General features: G+C 59.0%; 1 protein-coding gene across 1 annotated transcript in view; it reads left to right on the top strand.

The window, feature by feature from the left end:
- Positions 1 to 22,009, top strand: part of LRP1 (LDL receptor related protein 1) — an 85,706-nt gene that overhangs the window by 59,953 nt on the left and 3,744 nt on the right. Inside the window, exons 43-79 of the mRNA XM_035256344.3 lie at positions 2,259 to 2,463; positions 2,777 to 2,969; positions 5,306 to 5,431; positions 5,640 to 5,768; positions 6,054 to 6,173; positions 6,378 to 6,491; positions 6,843 to 6,992; positions 7,066 to 7,188; positions 7,460 to 7,576; positions 7,758 to 7,886; positions 8,140 to 8,262; positions 8,344 to 8,484; positions 8,567 to 8,757; positions 9,533 to 9,716; positions 9,859 to 9,944; positions 10,105 to 10,224; positions 10,715 to 10,902; positions 11,037 to 11,242; positions 12,045 to 12,233; positions 12,767 to 12,915; positions 13,311 to 13,404; positions 13,575 to 13,691; positions 13,910 to 14,029; positions 14,692 to 14,814; positions 14,965 to 15,090; positions 15,571 to 15,687; positions 16,332 to 16,438; positions 16,534 to 16,666; positions 17,485 to 17,604; positions 17,698 to 17,820; positions 18,172 to 18,312; positions 18,424 to 18,558; positions 18,631 to 18,750; positions 19,509 to 19,777; positions 20,669 to 20,847; positions 21,300 to 21,406; positions 21,673 to 21,789. Coding sequence (XP_035112235.3) covers positions 2,259 to 2,463; positions 2,777 to 2,969; positions 5,306 to 5,431; positions 5,640 to 5,768; positions 6,054 to 6,173; positions 6,378 to 6,491; positions 6,843 to 6,992; positions 7,066 to 7,188; positions 7,460 to 7,576; positions 7,758 to 7,886; positions 8,140 to 8,262; positions 8,344 to 8,484; positions 8,567 to 8,757; positions 9,533 to 9,716; positions 9,859 to 9,944; positions 10,105 to 10,224; positions 10,715 to 10,902; positions 11,037 to 11,242; positions 12,045 to 12,233; positions 12,767 to 12,915; positions 13,311 to 13,404; positions 13,575 to 13,691; positions 13,910 to 14,029; positions 14,692 to 14,814; positions 14,965 to 15,090; positions 15,571 to 15,687; positions 16,332 to 16,438; positions 16,534 to 16,666; positions 17,485 to 17,604; positions 17,698 to 17,820; positions 18,172 to 18,312; positions 18,424 to 18,558; positions 18,631 to 18,750; positions 19,509 to 19,777; positions 20,669 to 20,847; positions 21,300 to 21,406; positions 21,673 to 21,789 — 5,231 coding nt within the window. The remainder of the gene's footprint in view (positions 1 to 2,258; positions 2,464 to 2,776; positions 2,970 to 5,305; positions 5,432 to 5,639; positions 5,769 to 6,053; positions 6,174 to 6,377; positions 6,492 to 6,842; positions 6,993 to 7,065; positions 7,189 to 7,459; positions 7,577 to 7,757; positions 7,887 to 8,139; positions 8,263 to 8,343; positions 8,485 to 8,566; positions 8,758 to 9,532; positions 9,717 to 9,858; positions 9,945 to 10,104; positions 10,225 to 10,714; positions 10,903 to 11,036; positions 11,243 to 12,044; positions 12,234 to 12,766; positions 12,916 to 13,310; positions 13,405 to 13,574; positions 13,692 to 13,909; positions 14,030 to 14,691; positions 14,815 to 14,964; positions 15,091 to 15,570; positions 15,688 to 16,331; positions 16,439 to 16,533; positions 16,667 to 17,484; positions 17,605 to 17,697; positions 17,821 to 18,171; positions 18,313 to 18,423; positions 18,559 to 18,630; positions 18,751 to 19,508; positions 19,778 to 20,668; positions 20,848 to 21,299; positions 21,407 to 21,672; positions 21,790 to 22,009) is intronic.

Here is a 22,009-nt window from a genome sequence, read left to right as displayed (position 1 = left end):
CTGATGTTGAAATCCAGTCCACCTTTCTGTGACCATTGGCCACTTAACCTGTCTTATCCCTCATGAGCCTGGAGCCTCCATGGAGGGTCAGGCTGGGCTGCCCCCGGAAAGCCTCTTGCTCCCTCCTGCCCCATTCCTGGGAAGCAGGTTCACCAAGCCCACAGTCGTGTCATATGGAGGAGATTATTGACACCAGGAGGAAAGCCACTTCTCACTGTGAGTGTGAGTGGTTTTACCTGAGGTGTGGGAGTTCCCAGTGGGGACTGACAGACTGAGTCCAATCCTGACAACGCAGAAAGATGACCGGCCACAGCCCAGGACACCCATTTTCCCTTGTGGCAGCTAGAGGGGCACGCCACCTCCCTTCTACCTTCCCAATTCCAGAGCCATCACGAACCCCTGCCCGCCTCCAGGATGAGGCCCTTAAGAGCAGAGCTTCTCAGGATTTCCAGCTCTCTGGAATCCCCTTCCACATGGTGGGAGCTTCCTTTCCTTTCTGGGATTTCCCTTCTGGGATTTTCCCTCTGGAATCCCCTTCCACACTCTTCGTGGAAGTCTTTCTCTTCTCCTTTCCTTCTCTTTTCTCTACCTAAATAAAATCACCTTTCTGCAACAACAACAACAAAAGATCAGAGCTTCTCATGAGCTCACCGAGGCACCGTCAGCCGGTCTCTCCCAAGGGGCAGAGCAGCACCATTTTCCTGCCTGAGCCCAGAAGGCGGATAGTTCAATGGTGCTGGAGATGCTGGGGGTGGGCAAGAAGGCTGCGACCTGGAGAGGTCTGAGGAGACAGGTTCACAGGCCAGAGGACAGACCTGTGGCCAAAATGGTGGAGGGGTGGTGGTGGGAGGGGGTTGGGGGCAGGGCAGATCCCGTTAGGGAACTGGAAAACGGAGCTGGTTTGCTTTTTTTTTTTTTTTTTTGAGACAGAGTCTCACTCTGTTACCCAGACTAGAATCCAGTGGCATGATTTTGGCTCACTGCAAACTCTGCCTGATGGGTTCAAGCGATTCTCCTGCCTCAGCCTTCCCAGTAGCTGAAATTACAGGCACCTGCCACCATGCCTGGCTAATGGCTAATGTTTTCTGCTTTTTTTTTTTTTTTTCAGTTTTGTATTTTCAGTAGAGACAGGGTTTCTCCATGTTGGCCAGGCTGGTCTCGAACTCTTGTCCTCAGGTGATCCCCCTGCCTCGGCCTCCCAAAGTGCTGGGATTACAGGCGTGAGCCACTGCACCTGGCCTGGAGCTGGCTTTTGTGTGGCTTGGTGGTCTCAGACTCCACTGTGCATAAGGATGGCGTAGGAGTGAGAGAATGTGGGGTCCCCTGCCCCACCCTGAGTGCCAAGCTCTGGGACCGAGGGCCCAGGACTCACCATCCAGTGCTGGTGGTCCAAGGACCACTCTGTCACACCTAGGGTGGTGCTTGACAGCCCCTGAGACCTTCCACAGCCCCCTCCAGCCTCAGCACCGCCCCACAAGGAGCATAATTGGGGGCTGGCTGTTCCCATTGCCTCCTTGACTGAGGCTCAGAGGGCAACAGGCTCCTTTGAGGTCGGAGCTGGTATGAGGCAGAGGTGGCTCCAACCCCAAACAGGAAAAGGCCTCAAAGGACGGAGAAGGGGATTCTTGAGAGCTCCTTGAGGATAGGACTCGCATACCCCAGGACTTGGGACACACGCCACACTCAGCTCCACAAGGGCTTCCTGAATGATCTGGAGGAGAGCCAGCCTCCCTGCACAGAAGAGAGCAGTTAAGAATAAACTCCAGGGAAATACTCACATAGTGTGTGCCATCTGTCCTTAAGATGAGATTAACTTCTTCCACTCTTATAACCACCCTGCGAGGCAGGTGGTGCTACCATCCCCACCTCATAGAGGAGGAAACTGAGGCACGGGGTGGCTAAGTAAGTTGCCTGAGGGCACCTAGCTGGTGGGTGGCGGAGCCAGGGCTGGAATCCCAGAGCTGTCTCTCTTGGCTGCACAGTCTCTCTTCTCAGCAAATAGACAGTCACTGCCAGATACTGCAGTGTGCATATCTCACACTTGGGCCTCATCTCCTCACACTCAGCCACGTCATGCATGAACTGTGTGTGCAATAGTGGGGCTCTTCCTGGGCATCGGGGCACTGTTGGCCTTGATGGCTCTGAGGTTGCCTTGCACTGGTGGGCCTCCGGGTTCCAGGTGCCTACGCGTCCTGGCCTGTGCCCTACGTGGCGGATTCTCGGGCTTTGCCTCCTGATCCCTGACCCTCTCCCCGAAGCCTCATGTTCTGGACCAACTGGAATGAGCAGCACCCCAGCATCATGCGGGCAGCACTCTCGGGAGCCAATGTCCTGACCCTCATCGAGAAGGACATCCGCACCCCCAATGGCCTGGCCATCGACCACCGTGCTGAGAAGCTCTACTTCTCCGATGCCACCCTGGACAAGATTGAGCGGTGCGAGTATGACGGCTCCCACCGCTATGTGAGTCTGCGGGGTGGGGGCGAGCAGGTGACTGAGGGGAGGCCAGGGTCAGGGTTGGCCGTCAGCCAAGGAGGAGGCTATCAGGCACAGACACAGTGGGAGCAGATGGGAGGAGGTGAGTCCCTCCAGGCCCTAGCCTTGGGCAACCCCACCCTGTCCAGCCTGCTCCTCGTCAGCTAGATGAGGCAGATGGCAGGATGCCTCTGTGGGCCCTCGTTCTGTGGCTGTCAGATGCCAGGCCAGGCTGTGGTCCAGTGGAGACAGGGTGAGAGGCCCGAGCAATGCCGTGATAGTGATGATGCTGTTTCCACAGGTGATCCTGAAGTCAGAGCCTGTCCACCCCTTTGGGCTGGCCGTGTATGGAGAGCACATCTTCTGGACCGACTGGGTGCGGCGGGCAGTGCAGCGGGCCAACAAGCACGTGGGCAGCAACATGAAGCTGCTGCGCGTGGACATCCCCCAGCAGCCCATGGGCATCATTGCCGTGGCCAACGACACCAACAGCTGTAAGTGGGGCTGCCACCTGCCTCACCCTGCTGCCTGTCATGCCTGCGCATACAAACACACACACCACACACAGACACACATGCCACACACACCCCCATCTCACACATGCCACACCACACACACACCACATATATATCCCACACACACACTACACACCCCCAAACACATACCACACCACACCATACACACACCACACACCACATACACATGCTCCAACACACACCACACACATACCATACCACACACACACACCCCCCACACCAAACCACACACACCACATACATACACCACACCACACCTCATACCACACACTCCACATACACACTTCCCACACAACACACAACACAACACAACACACATACCACACACACCACACACACTCCACAAACAGGACACATACCACACACACATCACACACAGGACACACCACACATCACACCACACACCACATACACGCACACACATACCACGCATAGCACACACACCACATACATACACCACACCACACCACATACACATCTCATACCACACACTCTACATACACACTTCCCACACAACACAACACACATACCACACACACCTGACACACTCCACAAACAGGACACATACCACACACACATCACACACAGGACACACCACACATCACACCACACACCACATACATGCACACACATACCATGCATAGCACACACACCACATACATACACCACACCACACCACATACACACCTCATACCACACACTCCACATACATACTTCCCACACAACACACATACCACACACTCCACAAACAGGACACATACCATACACACCACACACACACATCACACACAGGACACACCACACACATACCACACACCACACATCACACCACACACCACATACACGCACACACATACCACGCATAGCACACACACCACATACACACCACGCCTACACACCTCACACACAACACATACACACCACACCAGACACACCCCACATAACACCACATATACACACACCCCCACACCACACACTCCCCCACAAATACCACACACACATCACATACACACTCCCACACACATACCATGCACCACACACACAGCCCACAAATACTCATACTGCACCACACGCACCACACCACATCACATACACACACACCCACACACCACACACATACCACAAAACCACAGTGCAATCACACACCACAACACACCACACATACCACATGTACACACACAACACATACATCATATACCACACACACCATACTATACACAGGACACAGACCACACATACCACACACATACCACATGCACACACCACAACACACATACCACACACGCACACACACACCCCACATAAACACACTCCACACATATACCATACACACTGCACCACACACAAGACACACCACAATATACGCCACTCCACACACATACCATACACACACCACACAGGACACACACCCCACATGCACAATCACCACACACACACCGCATACACATGCACCACACCACACAATGTAACACATGCACCACGCATACTACACTATATACACACATAGCACACACACCTCACATGTAGGACACATACACGTATACCACACACCCACCATGAACAGCACACATCACACACACACCACATACCGCAAACACACACCACACACACACTTGGCTGGTCCTGTTTGCCCTGGGCCTCCATTACGCAGACACACACAGCTGTACACACCTTTGAAACTGCAAAAACCCCCGAGCTCCTCTACCCTTTCTCCCCAAGACACCTGTGCACACAGATGGACTCAGCACAGGCCTGGCATCTCCACATCACACACACACATTCATGTCACCCCTGCCCTTCAGGGCTCATCCATGCCCTCGGTGCCCCCACCACCCACCCTGGTCACTACCCTCACTTGGAGCCACACAGACACTCGAGAGCCTGGGTGCACCCGCCCTCAGCAGGCATGAGTACATGCACCAGCGCCCCCACCACAGACCTGCAGCTTTCCCAGGCCTCTTCCATGTGTCCTGGGGCTCTACTGTACCCGTGATCTCAAGGCCCTCAGACTAGAATCTCCCAGAAACAATTCTCAGAGCCCACAGTGCCCTGCCTAAAAGCACACGCATCCTCAACAGCACAGCCGATGCAAACCTCGTGTACCTAGCCCTCCCGCACCTGGCCCTCCCACAGCAGCCATCCCCATGCCCTTCCCCCAGCTTCAAGTGCTGTGCCTGCCATGGCCATGTGCAGGCTTGGGAGCTCTGGGAAGTTGGTGAGTGGGTGGGCACGCTCTGGGTGCATGCATAGCAGAGAACACTCTGCAGCCCTGCGCCTGCCCTGTCTCTGCTCAGGTGAACTCTCTCCGTGCCGAATCAACAACGGTGGCTGCCAGGACCTGTGTCTGCTCACTCACCAGGGCCATGTCAACTGCTCATGCCGAGGGGGCCGAATTCTCCAGGAGGACCTCACCTGCCGAGGTAAGAGAGGGAGGGAGGGGGAGGGGCTGGCAGGGAACCTGAGCACACACCAGGGATGGTGACCGTCTCTCCAACACGCTCCAGCCCAGCCCCACAAAGCCTTTTGCCAAGAAGAAGCTGATGATGACCTCAGCTCCTGGGGGGAGGAGGCGTGGGCACTGGGGCCCACAGCCCTGGCTCAGAAAGCTCCCTCCACCTCCCTCCCCAGCGGTGAATTCCTCTTGCCGAGCACAAGATGAGTTTGAGTGTGCTAACGGCGAGTGCATCAACTTCAGCCTGACCTGCGACGGTGTCTCCCACTGCAAGGACAAGTCTGATGAGAAGCCGTCTTACTGCAGTAAGGAGATCCCTCCAGCCCCTACCTCTTCCAGGCCCAGAGCCCAGGTCCTCCTCCCCCAGGCCCCTGGCCCTCCAGCTGCCGCCTCAGCCCCTGCAGGGTGGAGCAGGATCAGGACCCAGCTTCCTGACCATGAGTTTTGGGAGCTCATGAAAGGCAGAACCACTGTTAGCTTGGACTGGGCCTTTGGGTTGTGGGGAGGCGAGCTGGACACGTGCAGGACGTCTCAGCGCAGCAGCCTCTTTCCTGCGCGTGTGGCTGACGCATGGCCTCCTCCACCTGCAGACTCCCGCCGCTGCAAGAAGACCTTCCGCCAGTGTAACAACGGCCGCTGTGTGTCCAACATGCTCTGGTGCAACGGGGCTGATGACTGTGGGGACGGCTCCGACGAGATCCCCTGCAACAGTGAGTGGGCACACTGGCATAGCCCATCTGTCCCTCAGTTCCTGCCCACTCTCTCCCTGGCTGAGCTTTGTCCTTGGGCCCCATGGTGTCTAAGGTACTCTGTGACGGGCCAGGGTAGGTGCCGTGGGCCAAGAGCTCTGTCCTGTGTCCTCCTGGCCCCAGAGAAAACTCTGGGCTGATGGTACGGGGTGGGCCCTGTTCTAGAGACAGCCTGTGGTGTGGGCGAGTTCCGCTGCCGGGATGGGACCTGCATCGGGAACTCCAGCCGCTGCAACCAGTTTGTGGACTGTGAGGATGCCTCAGATGAGATGAACTGCAGTGAGTGACGCCCTTTGCTGGCACCTCCCAGGCTCCTCCCCATTGCTTGCTGCATCTCCTGCCTCAGGCCCTCCTGCACCTGCCCACGTTCCTTTCTGCCTTCCCTCAGCCCCCTGGCAGCCTCCATCTCCCTCAGGCCCTGTCCCTATCCCACTCCTGCTCCTGGGCTCCTGTGGGGTTCCAAGAGGGGGCAGTGAGTAGATGGTGCAGACGGCGCCCCACTGGAAGGGCACCACTCAACTTTTGGAAATGCATGAAGGCGCCTTAGGGCTGGCAGCTTCCCCAGTGGGGGAGGGTGATGCCAGGGGTGGGGGGAAACCAAGTGTCATCCTCACCCCTGCCCCCCACCAGGTGCCACCGACTGCAGCAGCTACTTCCGCCTGGGCGTGAAGGGTGTGCTCTTCCAGCCCTGCGAGCGGACCTCACTCTGCTATGCACCCAGCTGGGTGTGCGATGGCGCCAACGACTGCGGGGACTACAGTGATGAGCGTGACTGCCCAGGTGGGCAGTGGCAGGTGTGTGGTGGGTGGTAGCCTGCAGTCAGCAGGGCCCTCACACCTGCCTCGCCCCCCAGGTGTGAAGCGCCCCAGATGCCCCCTGAATTACTTCGCCTGCCCCAGTGGGCGCTGCATCCCCATGAGCTGGACGTGTGACAAGGAGGATGACTGTGAACACGGCGAGGACGAGACCCACTGCAGTGAGTGACCACCACACCTACTCAGTGATCCGAAAACCTGCCAGGCCCCCCCTCCTAGGGCAAGGCCCCCCTTGGAAAGGGCACCCAGGGATTTCACCCCTGCCCCGCACCCCACCTCTGGAGAGCAAACTTGGGGATTCTGCCTGTAGCTGCTGTGACCCCCCGCAGCGGGGTGCCATGGGCATCTCTTCCTGTCCTTCCCGTGGCATCGGCCTGCCCAGGTGGGTGACCCCGCCCTTCCCCATCTAACTATGGCTTCCAACTGCCCCAGACAAGTTCTGCTCAGAGGCCCAGTTTGAGTGCCAGAACCATCGCTGCATCTCCAAGCAGTGGCTGTGTGACGGCAGCGATGACTGTGGGGACGGCTCAGACGAGGCTGCTCACTGTGGTGAGGAAGCTGGGAATGGGCCGGGGAGGCCCCCAGGGACGAACCCCACCCAACCCCACCCCACACACAGACACCCCTGCAGATGGTGGCACAGCAGCGAGTGCATGCCTCCTCTGCTGACCCTGTTCCGCCTGCTCTGCCCACTCCTAAGTCTCTCAGTGGCCCCTTCTCCCCCCCATAGAAGGCAAGACGTGCGGTCCCTCCTCCTTCTCCTGCCCTGGCACCCATGTGTGCGTCCCCGAGCGCTGGCTGTGTGACGGTGACAAAGACTGTGCTGATGGCGCGGACGAGAGCATTGCAGCTGGCTGCTGTGAGTGATGGTGCTGAGGGGAGAGGGTGGACAGCAAATGGCCACAGTCTCGCTTTGCAGATGGGGACGCTGGGTGCAGGAGAGGAAATGCCTTGGCGGGGGTTGTGAGGGCAGAGCCATAGCTGCAGCCCAGGCGCCCAGACTCCCTGTCCAGTGCTCTGCCCACTCTACCCAGAGAACCACAGGAGGCCAGGTGGGGCAGTCAGCCATTGGCCGGGCAGGACTGAAGGGCCGTGTCCACCTCTGTCCACAGTGTACAACAGCACCTGTGATGACCGCGAGTTCATGTGCCAGAACCGCCAGTGCATTCCCAAGCACTTCGTGTGTGATCATGACCGTGACTGTGCAGATGGCTCTGACGAGTCCCCTGAGTGCGGTGAGCCCTCGGCGGTGGTGGGAGGGGCCCTGCCTTCCACTGGGTCAGGGCATCAGCCTCACAGGTCCCTTCCTTTCCCAGAGTACCCGACCTGCGGCCCCAGCGAGTTCCGCTGTGCCAATGGCCGCTGTCTGAGCTCCCGCCAGTGGGAGTGTGATGGTGAGAATGACTGCCATGACCAGAGTGATGAGGCTCCCAAGAATCCACACTGCACGAGCCCAGGTGGGCCCCAGACCCGGCTCCCCTCAGCCCCCTCCCCAGACTGCCTGGGACCCCGCTGACTTGCCACCCCCACCCTCTGCAGAGCACAAGTGCAATGCCTCGTCACAGTTCCTGTGCAACAGCGGGCGCTGTGTGGCTGAGGCCCTGCTCTGCAATGGCCAGGATGACTGCGGTGACAGCTCGGATGAACGTGGCTGCCACATCAACGAGTGTCTCAGCCGCAAGCTCAGTGGCTGTAGCCAGGACTGTGAGGACCTCAAGATCGGTTTCAAGGTATGCCCATCCCTGGGGAGGAGCTTCCACACCCCAGACCCACCAGGAACACCTTTCTCTACCGCCTCATTCATTCATAAATCCCCTAGGCATTGGGGATTCAGCAGTGAATGAGACAGAAACCTGCCTGGTTGGGGTCTGCCTCTATCTGGCAGGTAGAGCCAGCAGATTTGCTGACAGATGAGATACGGGGTGTGAGAGGAGTGAGGCATCAAGTAGGCAAGAGATACACAGGTCTGGAGTTCAAGAGAGAGGCCCAGGCTGGAAAGGGAAGTCTGGGAGTTATCGCCATAGCGATGCTATTTGAATCTTTGAGTCCAGATATGATTCCCAAGGGAGCAGTGTAGGTGGAGAATAGAGGAGTCCAAAGTCTGAGCCCCGAGCTGAGCAACAGCCAGGAGCAGGGAGGTGAGGAGACCAGCAGAAGAGCCTGAGAAGGAGCAGCTGCTAAGGCAGGAGAATAGCCACGGGAAGAAAGCGTTTCCAGCGGGAGGGCATGTGCAGCTCTGTCAGATGACGCTTGGGGTCACACGGAGGAGGCCTGGACTGTGAACCCTGGGTGCAGAAACATCCATCACTGTGTGAAAATGTGGCGGCCTCACGCACCTGGTTCTGTGTGACTGAGGGCCAGACAGCCAGCTGGGTGGGCTCAGTACCCATGTGGTGCTGCCCCTGGCAAGGTTGGGCAGAGGGGATCCAGGTCTCTGAGCCGGGTCTGCAGGGTGGAAGGCCTGGACCTGCCACACACCTAGCCCAAGGCTCCCTGTGCCCACAGTGCCGCTGCCGCCCTGGCTTCCGGCTGAAGGACGACGGCCGGACGTGTGCCGACGTGGACGAGTGCGGCACCACCTTCCCCTGTAGCCAGCGCTGCATCAACACCCATGGCAGCTATAAATGTCTGTGTGTGGAGGGCTACGCACCCCGCGGCGGTGACCCCCACAGCTGCAAGGCTGTGACCGGTGAGATGTGTGCTTGGAAGGCATGAGGTACCCAGGCAACTGTAGGCTGTGCGGGGCTGCCCAAGTGGCAGAGCTCCAGATAGGCTGGAGACCGGGGCTGCTAGAATGTGCCAGGAGCTGAGGTGAGATTCTCTGTCTGCAGACGAAGAACCGTTTCTGATCTTCGCCAACCGGTACTACCTGCGCAAGCTCAACCTGGACGGCTCCAACTACACATTGCTTAAGCAGGTGCCAAACCCAGGCCCTCCTCCCTGGTGCTCCTCTCCCAGACCCAGCAAAGCCTCCCCTGCCAGTCTCCCCGCTTGGGTCCACCTATCCCTCCCCGAAATGCAAGTGTGGCCCCTGCTGCCACAACGGACTTCTGCTGTCCCCCACTCTCCAAATCCAGGGCCTGAACAATGCCGTTGCCTTGGACTTTGACTACCGAGAGCAGATGATCTACTGGACGGATGTGACGACCCAGGGCAGCATGATCCGAAGGATGCACCTTAACGGGAGCAACGTGCAGGTGAGGCTGGCAGCCTTCGGCCACCAACACCAGGCGGCCCCAGCTGGCTCTGTTTTCAGATCATCTCCCCCCCACCCCTACCCAGACAGACTGCTTCCTTCTCCCTCACTAGTTACTATGTGGCTGCTGGTTCTAGCTGCTCCCTCTCCTCCGGTCCCAGACAGCAAGGAAAGGGAGATTTCTCTTACTCTTCCCCTCGCTGCTGGCCCCTCATCTCCCTAATTATCAGGAAGTTCCCCCTGAGGTCTGGCCAAGCACTGTGGGGCTTGGGGTGCGTTCCCATTCACCTAGAGACCCTTCTCCTAGAGCCTCTGCTGACACCTACATAGTGTCATGCCCAGGACTGGGCATTTTACTTCCATGGTTCTCCCAACAGAGCTGGCAGAGAGAGCTCTACCCCATTTACACGTGGGGAGGCTGAGCCTCAGAGAGGCTTGCAGGACCTCCCCAAGGTCATCCAAGGCTCTCCCTCCCCCACCCCTTTCTGCAGGTCCTGCACCGTACAGGCCTCAGCAACCCCGATGGGCTGGCTGTGGACTGGGTAGGCGGCAACCTGTACTGGTGCGACAAAGGCCGGGACACCATCGAGGTGTCCAAGCTCAATGGGGCCTATCGGACGGTGCTGGTCAGCTCTGGCCTCCGTGAGCCCAGGGCTCTCGTGGTGGACGTGCAGAATGGGTATGTGGCTGAGGCGGGTTGGGGGAGCCCCTGAAAGCAGCTGGCACCCTCAGCATCCAGGTCCAGCCTCCATGCAGGCCACCGGTGGGACAGTTTACAGCATCTCCGGGGGCTTACTGCCTACCCATCGCCAGGTACCTGTACTGGACAGACTGGGGTGACCACTCACTGATCGGCCGAATCGGCATGGATGGGTCCAGCCGCAGCGTCATTGTGGACACCAAGATCACGTGGCCCAATGGCCTGACGCTGGACTATGTCACTGAGCGCATCTACTGGGCCGATGCCCGCGAGGACTACATCGAGTTTGCCAGCCTAGATGGCTCCAATCGCCACGTCGGTCAGTGCCCCAGTGAGGCTGTCCAGGCGCAGCACAGTCAGTGGGGATGGGGGTCTGAAGCGACAGGGGATCAAGTTTTGGGGGCAAGAGTGGACATAAAAAGCAGAGGACAGGCTGGGCACAGTGGCTCATGCCTATAATCCCAACACTTTGGGAGGCCGAGGCGGGTGGATCACCTGAGGTCAGGAGTTCAGGACCAGCTTGACCAACATGGAGACACCGCGTCTCTACTAAAATCTCAGCTACTCAGGAGTCTGAGGCAAGAGAACTGCTTGAACCCGGGAATTGGAGGTTGCAGTGAGCCGAGATCAAAACACTGCACTCCAGCCTGGGCAACAAGAGGAAAACTCTATCTCAAAAAAAAAATGCAAGCAGAGGACACGGTCTGAGGTCACCACTCTCCGAGGCGTGTGGTTCAGAGGACCTAAGGGGCTTCCCAGGCCTGACCACCACCCGGCTCCCTTGGGAAGGAGGAGCAAGAGCCCTTCGCTTGTATACACAGTTCTGGAGGACAGGCCCCGAGAAGGGCGGGGTGGGAGGCCTAAGATTGTGAAGTGCAGCGCTCCCCACTTCCTGAGGGGAACCCTGCACTGGCAGGTAGGAACTTGCCCTGAGGCAGTCTGGGTTTGAACTCCAGCTCTGACACTTGTTAGTTGTGAGACCATGGGGGGCCCCTGAACCATCTGGAACTGGGGCTGACACCCACCCCTCAGGGTGGTGGTGGGGCTTGAGGAGTGGAGTGGGCTGGCACCCTGTCCGAGCTCGGGCTGACCAGCACCATGCCTGCCCCTCGGCCCTGCAGTGCTGAGCCAGGACATCCCGCACATCTTCGCACTGACCCTGTTTGAGGACTACGTCTACTGGACTGACTGGGAAACAAAGTCCATCAACCGAGCCCACAAGACCACAGGCACCAACAAAACACTCCTCATCAGCACGCTGCACCGGCCCATGGACCTACACGTCTTCCATGCCCTGCGCCAGCCGGACGGTGAGCGGGCAAGTGATGGGTGTAGGCGAAGGGTCGGGGTCCCTGGGAGCTCCTGCTCACCCCTTATCCAGCATCAACCACACTCCCCTGGCCACACACTGGGAGACTCCAGGAGGGTCTAGACAGGGGATGGTCTGGCTCTTGGGAGCTTCAGCCCAGCCGGGATCTAGCCCTGAAGTCTGGCAGCAGCAAGGCCCTGAGGCCAGTCAAGTAGGGGTCTGGGTGCCGGCCTCCAGAAGCAAGGCAGGCCCCAGGGAGGGAAGCGCAGAGGAGGTGGGGAGCCAGCCTACAGGCCTGGCCTGATCCTGGGACTTTGAAAGAATCCTCTCCTGTCTCTGGCTTCAGCTCCCTCCTAAAAGAGGCAGGGTTTAGACCCACCCACCTCTGTCCAGGGTAGAGTAAATGAGGCAGCCTTTGGAAGACTAGAAAATGCCACCAGCGAGTGCTGCCCGTACTCTGCCCGCGGCTCCTGGCCCAGGAGCAGCCATAGACTGGGTCTCCCTGGCCGCTCTGTGACACATTTTCTCTGGCAGTGCCCAATCACCCCTGCAAGGTCAACAATGGTGGCTGCAGCAACCTGTGCCTGCTGTCCCCTGGGGGAGGCTACAAATGTGCCTGCCCCACCAACTTCTACCTGGGCAGCGACGGGCGCACCTGTGTGTCCAACTGCACGGCCAGCCAGGTGAGGCTGTCCCCCAGACCCTGTCACCAGTGCCCGCTCCCCGACCCCCAATCCTCCTTGGACCCCAACACCTGCTCTGTCCTAATGTCCTCATGCATCTGGTTTTCCCACGCTAACACCCCGACATTTCTTGCCTACCTCTTGTCTCCCCACAGCAATACTTTTACCCCCGTCACCTCACACAGACACCTCCACACCCTAACCTTGACCCTCCTCGCCATGCCCTGGTGCTGCCTTCCCAACTCTGTCCCGTGCAGCCCCATGCCTGGCCTTCAACCTGCCCCGGAACACCCTGACCCCCACAACTTGTTTGAAACATCCAAGTCCCTTCAAAAGAAAGACTTCTAAGTTCCCCAGACCCCCACCAACCCCTCTTGCCCCCGCCTGCCCTCCAGTTTGTGTGCAAGAACGACAAATGCATCCCCTTCTGGTGGAAGTGTGACACTGAGGATGACTGCGGGGACCACTCGGATGAGCCTCCCGACTGTCGTGAGTGCCTGCTGGGGGTGACAGGAGGTTCCTCAGCTGTGTCAGGGGTGGCCTGGTTCCTGAGGCTTTGAATGGCCACCAGAGAGGCTGGGGCTGCTGCGCCCTGCAAGGGGACCTGGCGGTGCCCACCCCAGCTGCTCTGACGCTGAGCTTCCCACCCTCTCCGGCAGCCGAGTTCAAGTGCCGGCCAGGACAGTTCCAGTGCTCCACAGGCATCTGTACAAACCCTGCCTTCATCTGTGATGGCGACAATGATTGCCAGGACAACAGTGATGAGGCCAACTGCGGTAAAGGGCTGCCCGGCCACCCTCCCTCCTTCCCCAGCATCTTCCCCACCCCAGGATTTGGGGCTCTCAAGGTCAGGGAAGTTGCAGCCCATGTTGGCTTGCTCTCCAGGCTGGATTCCTTCAGCTCAAGCCTGTGCCTTCCCCACTGAGGGATGGGCACCCTCTCCCTGTCCGTGAGTCCTCCCTTCACCACGAGTCACCCCCTTCTCCCCCCACAGACATCCACGTCTGCTTGCCCAGTCAGTTCAAGTGCACCAACACCAACCGCTGTATTCCCGGCATCTTCCGCTGCAACGGGCAGGACAACTGCGGAGACGGGGAGGACGAGAGGGACTGCCGTGAGTGCCGGAGGTGGCGGCTGAGGGGGATGAGGAGCAGTGTCAGGTGGGGGATGGTGGTGGGAGATGACATGGAAACAGGGCAGGCGGAATCTCCCCACAGCTTCGAGAGACTCTCACACAGCTTTAGTAGTTGGGCAACACAAATTATATTGGGTGTAACTTGCTTTGCTCATAAAAATCACTGTGTGTAATATAGGGATAGAGAAATCCAGAAAACAAAAAGCACCAAAAGGGGATAAACTGTTCTTCCGGGCCAGGCGCGGTGGCTCATGCCTGTAATCTCAACACTTTGGGAGGCTGAGGTGGGTGGACCACCTGAGGTCAGGAGTTCGAGATCAGCCTGACCAACATGGCAAAACCATCTCTGCTAAAAAATATAAAATTAGCTGGGTGTGGTGGTGGGCGCCTGCAACTAGGGAGGCTGAGGCAGGAGAATCTCTTAAACCTGGGAGGCGGAGGTTGCAGTGAGCTGAGATTGCGCCATTGCACCCCAGCCTGGGCAGCAAGAGTGAAACTCTGTCTCAAAAAAAAAAAAATTGTTCTTTCCTCCCAAGGAGTTGCTGTCAGGACCAAGGTCAGGGCCTGGAAGAAGTAGATGGTGATCCTGAACAGGGGTGGTGGGTGTAAGGGGGGGCACTCATTCTCTTGCCGCCCCACAGCCGAGGTGACCTGCGCCCCCAACCAGTTCCAGTGCTCCATTACCAAACGCTGCATCCCCCGGGTCTGGGTGTGTGACCGGGACAATGACTGTGTGGATGGCAGTGACGAGCCCGCCAACTGCAGTGAGTTGCCTGGCCTGGAGCCCAGCTCCCTCCCCAGTGTCTGCTGCTCCCACCACCCCGACAAGCGACCCCCTCAGTGGCCGCTCTCACGCCCTCCTGGCACACTCCTGGAAGGAGGCTCATCCTCACCCTGTGCTCACCCGCTTGCAGCCCAGATGACCTGTGGTGTGGATGAGTTCCGATGTAAGGACTCGGGCCGCTGCATTCCGGCGCGCTGGAAGTGTGACGGAGAGGATGACTGTGGGGATGGCTCGGATGAGCCCAAGGAAGAGTGTGGTGAGCCGAGACCCCACTCCAGGAGGAAGGCGTTCTACCCGGGTGGGAGACATGGCACCCCGGCATATGGAGGGCTGGGGGCCGCCACTGACTGGTCAGCATGGCCCTGGTGCCAGGCTTCCTGGAGCTGGGGAAGGAGGTCTGGCTGGAGCTTGCTTCCCCACATCCACCTGTGCCCTGTGCCTCCCAGTTTCCCTGCCCACGCCTCATCAGCACATACCTGTGCAGAGTTTTCCCTGCCCACCCTATGGGATCCATTCATCTCCTCCCCAAAGCAGCTGCCCATGTATCCCCATGTCTCCTGTCTCCAGACTTCCTTGTAGACCCCACATCTCAAAACACCAGCCGGGCTCCCCGCGGCTGACCCTTCCCAAGCTGAGATGCCCTCCCTCCCTGCCTGGCCAGGCTGACTACGCCTGGCTGGACCCTAATGTCTGCCCCAGCCCTGTCCCTGACTGCCCTGACACTTACCTCCTCCAGATGAGCGCACCTGCGAGCCGTACCAGTTCCGCTGCAAGAACAACCGCTGCGTGCCCGGCCGCTGGCAGTGTGACTACGACAACGACTGTGGCGACAACTCCGATGAGGAGAGCTGCAGTACGTCCCCACCTGCCCAGCCCGAGAGAACCCCTCCCAGGCCTGGCCCTTGCTGCGCCACCCTCCTGCCACAGGCCGAGCCAGAGCTGGCGGCCACCTCCCAGGGCAGGGGCAGGAGCCACCCTCCTCACCCACCCCACTCCATGTCGTGTATTTGAGTTTGTGTCATTTCACCTCATCTCATGTTTCTCTCCATTTTCACACTGTCCTCTCGGGGTTGCAGAGGTAGGTGTCTCTGATGTGCCCGTGCTCCCACCACACCCCCACCTCTGCCCCAGAGCCCCCTGTCCCTGTGCCGTGCGTCTCCCCATCATCCTTGATTGGCCTCTCCCCAAACCCTGGTGCTTGTCTTAGTGGTCTTGCCCCCCAATCCCCTCCCCAAATACAGTCTGTCCCAAGAGCAAGGCCAGGCACCTGTGCCCTCTCTGGTGTCTGTCTCATGGGGTAAGTGTGGGCACCCTCTGTGCCCAGCTGTTTCACAGGGGCAGCCAGTGGGCTCTGACAGGCCTGGCTCAGCCTCTGGATCAGTCAGCTGCAGACTTCAGAGGCACAAGGATGGGCCTTGGGCTGGGAACTGTGGCACTGCTGAGGCCTGGAGTCCTTGTGCCCAATCTCCTGGGCCTGTCTCCCTCTGTCCTTCCTAGCCCCAAGACCCTGCTCCGAGAGTGAGTTCTCCTGTGCCAACGGCCGCTGCATTGCGGGTCGCTGGAAATGCGACGGGGACCATGACTGTGCAGATGGCTCAGACGAGGTGGGTGCAGAGATGGAGGGAGGTGGCCTCAGAGACGTTCCGGCAGGGCTCAGGGGTGTCGAGAGCTGACTGGCTACCTGCACCTATGCCCACAGAAAGACTGCACCCCCCGCTGTGACATGGACCAGTTCCAGTGCAAAAGCGGCCACTGCATCCCGCTACGCTGGCGCTGTGATGCGGATGCTGACTGCATGGATGGCAGCGATGAGGAGGCCTGCAGCACTGGCGGTGCGCCCCTGGCTTGCTCTCCCTGGGTCCTCTCTCTGCTGCCCGCCCTGTCACGTGGCCCAGTCATTCACTTCTTTCTTTTCTGTATTCATTCTTCATGCAACAAATACTCATAGAGCATTTGCCACATGCCAGGCAGTGTCATAGGTGTTAGGGACGTAGCACAAACAAGACACAGGGTCCTGCATCACATTTTTGTGAAGGTTATGCCCAGCTCAATGCCATGTGGTCTAGGGGACCAGTTGAGTTGAAATCCAGCAAACCCTGAGGGCTGTGCCTGTCTAGGCCCCACCCCACAAGTCTCTCTGAGACAGTCTGCTGCCCCAGGAAGAAAAACCCTACCCATGTTCCCTTCCTGGGACAGTGAGACAGTGCCTATCCCTGGCTGACCTACCTGGCCTTGGCAGCCCAGAGCAGGCAGGTGAAGCCCGGGGTGAGAGAAGACATGAGCTTGGAGCAGAAATCCCAACTGTGTGGGCAGATGTACTGGCTCTACAGGGGTGGGAACCTGGTCTCCCACTACCAGCACAGTGCTGTTCCCTGTCCCCACTGTGGAACTACACAGCCCAGTGCTCTGGCACGTACCAGAGAAGGAGTGCTCTCTGAATCCCTCTGGACACCCCCCAAAAATGGCCTCTTCTCCCTAAACACCAGAGGAAGCAGTTTTGACCCACCAAGTAGAAAATTAAGAGACCTGGCTCCAATTTGGCTGTGCCACTCCTTCCTGGTGACCCCTATGAGCCTGGAGCCCCCACCTGTGGAGAGAGGGTCTGGGTAGGCTCATGGCTCATCCTGTCTCTCGGCTCCCCTGGCTCCAGTGCGGACCTGCCCCCTGGACGAGTTCCAGTGCAACAACACCTTGTGCAAGCCCCTGGCCTGGAAGTGTGATGGCGAGGATGATTGCGGGGACAACTCCGACGAGAACCCCGAGGAGTGTGGTAAGATCTGGGGCGGGGCTGCCCAGCTCCCCTGTGTCCAGCAGCCACTCCACCAAGACTGATTCTGGCTCTGTGTCCCCCTGGCTGCCACAGCCCAGTTCGTGTGCCCTCCCAACCGGCCCTTCCGTTGCAAGAATGACCGCGTCTGTCTGTGGATTGGGCGTCAATGCGATGGCACAGACAACTGTGGGGATGGGACTGATGAGGAGGACTGTGGTGAGCAGGGGGCTGACAGGAAGCCTGGGGGTGCTGGTGGGCTCGGGGGCTCAGGGGTGCAAATCTGGGCTTCGTAGGAGCTGCGTTGGGTTTAGGATTAACCAGGAGGACTCGCCCAGGAAGGGGAGGAGCCATTGCTGGGATTCTCGGGGAAAGAGGAGCCCCTGGGGGAGGCTCCAGGGGCTGCCTGATGCCCCAGGTCTCATAGGTGGGGCTGGGAACCCCAACATTTGACCTGCTCCCCCAGCAAGCCTTGTCAGTTAGGAATTGGGAGCCCCTGGTATCTATGGGGTCGCTGTGAGAGGAAGGGCGGGGGTGAATACTCAGGTCCTAAAGCCTCCCCCTCCTCAGAGCCCCCGACGGCCCAGACCACCCACTGCAAAGACAAGAAGGAGTTTCTGTGCCGGAATCGGCGTTGTCTCTCCTCCTCCCTGCGCTGCAACATGTTTGACGACTGCGGGGACGGCTCTGACGAGGAGGACTGCAGCATTGGTGAGGCCCGGAAGCAGCTGGCTCACCCACAGGGAGGGGGCAGCGGGGGGAGATCGGAGCTCCGGCCTGGGATGGCTTGGGCGGGGGGCATCCACTCTCTGTCCCCCACAGACCCCAAGCTGACCAGCTGTACCGCCAATGCCAGCATCTGTGGGGACGAGGCGCGCTGCGTGCGCACCGAGAAAGCAGCCTACTGTGCCTGCCGCTCGGGCTTCCACACCGTGCCCGGCCAGCCTGGATGCCAAGGTAGGAAAGCAGAGCGGAATGGGGGTGGACACCCCAGCCGTGGACCTCCATGACCTTCCCTGTAACCCCCAGACATCAACGAGTGCTTGCGCTTCGGCACCTGCTCACAGCTCTGCAACAACACCAAGGGTGGCCACCTCTGCAGCTGCGCTCGGAACTTCATGAAGACGCACAACACCTGCAAGGCTGAAGGTGCCGCAGCTGCCGGAGGGCAGAAAGGCTTGGGGGGAGTGGGGGGAGCGGGGGGACAGGCGGCCAGGATAGCAAATGGGGCCGACTTGGAATGGAATATCTTCCTGCGGACACCTTGCCCAGATAGGAAGCTCGAGACTCCTAGGGGCACCTGCCTGGGCACAGGGCTGGCCCGAGCAGAGGGGCAGGTCCTGGGGCCAGCTCACTGAAGGAGTCTGGGGTGCCGCAGTGCTCTGAGTTACACACGCCTCCTCACCCATCACCCCCGGGGCCAAGAGCACACTCAGACATGCATTGCACACTCAGTCGTGGGGCCTCACCTGCATATTCCCCACATGCTTTGACACCCACCTGTGCCTTGTACATACCTGTGAACATTCACACACACCCCTGCACACACATACCATACACGCACACTCCCACCATGCACACCCACACGCTCCATGTCAAGCACACACACCCCACATGCCTACACACCCCCAAGCATGTGCCAGGCAGTCTGTACCAGATGCCATCCAGAGGCTGTTTTCTGGCTGAAAGGAGCAGGTTGCAGTAGATGAGCTCAGGGGAGGAGTGGAGGAGGTCCAGAGGTGTGGCTGGGGAGCCCGAAACCCCAAGCGGGGAGGGTAAGCATCAGCTTCTGGCCAGAGCAGACGGTCCCACCAGGAGAGAGGACACTGCTCGTGTGAAAGGAGCTGAGCTGGGTGCAGTGCACATCTCCATCCCACAGCCCCAGCCCTGGCCTCTTGTTTCTCCAGGTTCTGAGTACCAGGTCCTGTACATCGCAGATGACAATGAGATCCGTAGCCTTTTCCCTGGGCACCCCCATTCAGCTTACGAGCAGGCATTCCAGGGTGATGAGAGTGTCCGCATCGATGCCATGGATGTCCATGTGAAGGCTGGCCGCGTCTATTGGACCAACTGGCACACGGGCACCATCTCCTACCGCAGCCTGCCACCTGCTGCGCCTCCTACCACTTCCAACCGCCACCGGCGACAGATTGACCGGGGTGTCACCCACCTCAACGTGAGTGCCCAACCTGGTGTGGATGGAGTGGAAGCACCCCATAGAGCATGCGGTTCAGAGCAGGATTTGAAAAGGGCAGTGATGGCTGGGCAAGGTGGTTCACACCTGTAATCCCAGCCTGAATCGAGACCAGCCTGGCAACATGGTGACACCCCGTCTGTATTAAAAATACAAAAATTAGCCAGGCTTTACCAGGAGTGTGTAGAAAGAAGAAAAAAAAAATTAGCCAGGCATGGTGGCAGGTGCCTGTAGTCTCAGATACTTGGGAGGCTGAGGCAGGAGAATTCCTTGAACCCAGGAGGTGGAGGTTGCATTGAGCCAAGATCTCGCCATTGCACTCCAGCCTGGGCAGTAGAGAGAGAGACGCTATCACAATAAAAAAAAAAAAGAAAGAAAGAAAGAAAGAAAGATAGGAAAGGGCTGTCGGTGCGAGGGGCAGAGGGTGAGAGTGGGGCAGGGCAATCTCAGGATTGTGTTCCAGGCATGGCCAGTGGGAAAACAGAGCAGTGGGAATGGTCAGCAGCTGGCTCTGCTGCAGGCAGCCCAGGGCACGAGGGGCAGGCAGACAGTCCCCTGGCACCGGTCCCCCATCATTGCCACCACCCGCCATATACATCCTAGCTGACTCATTTAACGTCTTTCGGTGTCACTTTGTCTACCAATAAAATCAGATGATCATTGCCATCGTTCAGGCTTCAGGGAGGGCTCACCAGCCACTTGTGAGAGCTGCAGTTCTGCACATAAGCTCCGTGCCAGTTGAATCTCTTTAAAGCCAGGGAACTGGCTGTGAGCCTGGGGTGACGTTCCAGCAGGGACAGGCTGGCAGAGTGGTAGTGGGGGTAATGTCGGGAAGACAAATCGGTGGTCCCTGAACCTGTGGCTTCCATTCAGATTTCAGGGCTGAAGATGCCCAGAGGCATTGCCATCGACTGGGTGGCCGGGAACGTGTATTGGACCGATTCGGGCCGAGATGTGATTGAAGTGGCACAGATGAAGGGCGAGAACCGCAAGACGCTCATCTCGGGCATGATTGATGAGCCCCACGCCATTGTGGTGGACCCACTGAGGGGGTGGGCAAGGGCCCTGGAGGGAGGCCTCTGGGCTGGTGGTAGGAAGCCTCTGGGACGGAGTCGGGGGCTGCACCCACAGGCGTGCCCTTCCCTCCCAGGCCAGCCTGAGGACAGTCCTTCTCAGGCCCTTGGGCCTTCTTGGCCACCCCTGCCTGGCCCGCCCCATGCTGCCTCTGCCTGGGGCCCCCAGCTAGGCCTGCTCGGGCCGGGACCTGACCTCTGCTTGGCTGGTTGTCATGAGCAGCCTCGCTGTGCCAGCATCTGTGGCTCTGAATGAGCACACTGTAGCTTTAAAGGAAAAGCCCCTCAACCTGCTGGAATGCAGATTCCCTCCTGCCTCTCTGTAGGAGGACAGAACGCCCTCCTCCCAGTCCCCAGTAGTCCCTATACCCAGACAAGCAAGCTGGTGTCCCGCCTGGGCCTGCCCACACTCACCCCTTCTCCCTCCCCAGCACCATGTACTGGTCAGACTGGGGCAACCACCCCAAGATTGAGACGGCGGCGATGGATGGAACCCTCCGGGAGACACTGGTGCAGGACAACATTCAGTGGCCCACAGGTTTGTGGGGACAGAGTGTGGGAGGGGCAGGGGTGTGGAGGGGCCCGGCTCACAGAGCCTAGCTGCTGCTGAAGTCACACAAAGTCGAGGGATAGGATGGGGCTTGGACTGGGACGGGTGGATAGGCTGCAGCGGCTTTTCCGGAAGAGGCAACTGTGAGTGACGTGTGAACAGGGTGGAGTTGTCCCAAGCATAGAGGCAGTTCTGCTTTCCACCCCCAGCCTGGGGACAGGAGGTCAAGCCTCACAGTGCTCTCTGCCTCCCAGGCCTGGCTGTGGATTATCACAATGAGCGGCTATACTGGGCAGATGCCAAGCTTTCAGTCATCGGCAGCATCCGGCTCAATGGCACGGACCCCATTGTGGCTGCGGACAGCAAACGAGGTCAGATCCCGACAGCAGCCTGTCCTCAGCCCTGCCATCCTCCCTACCAAGCCAAAGGCCCCATTTCAATGCCTCCCATCCTTTGTCACTGATACTGTAGTACCTTCCAGGCCTCTCCAGCTGGGCTCCCCCTGAGTCAGGCCTGAGGCCCACCCTGACCCTCTGGCCTACTTGTCCATTCATTGGTTGGGTTGTGTGGAGGCAGCATAGGTACATTAGG

This window comes from Callithrix jacchus, chromosome 9, assembly GCF_049354715.1.
Source record: "Callithrix jacchus isolate 240 chromosome 9, calJac240_pri, whole genome shotgun sequence".
Classification (NCBI taxonomy): Eukaryota; Metazoa; Chordata; class Mammalia; order Primates; family Cebidae; genus Callithrix; species Callithrix jacchus.
Note: the sequence above shows the minus strand (reverse complement) of the source record. Positions and strands in the feature narration are given on the sequence as shown.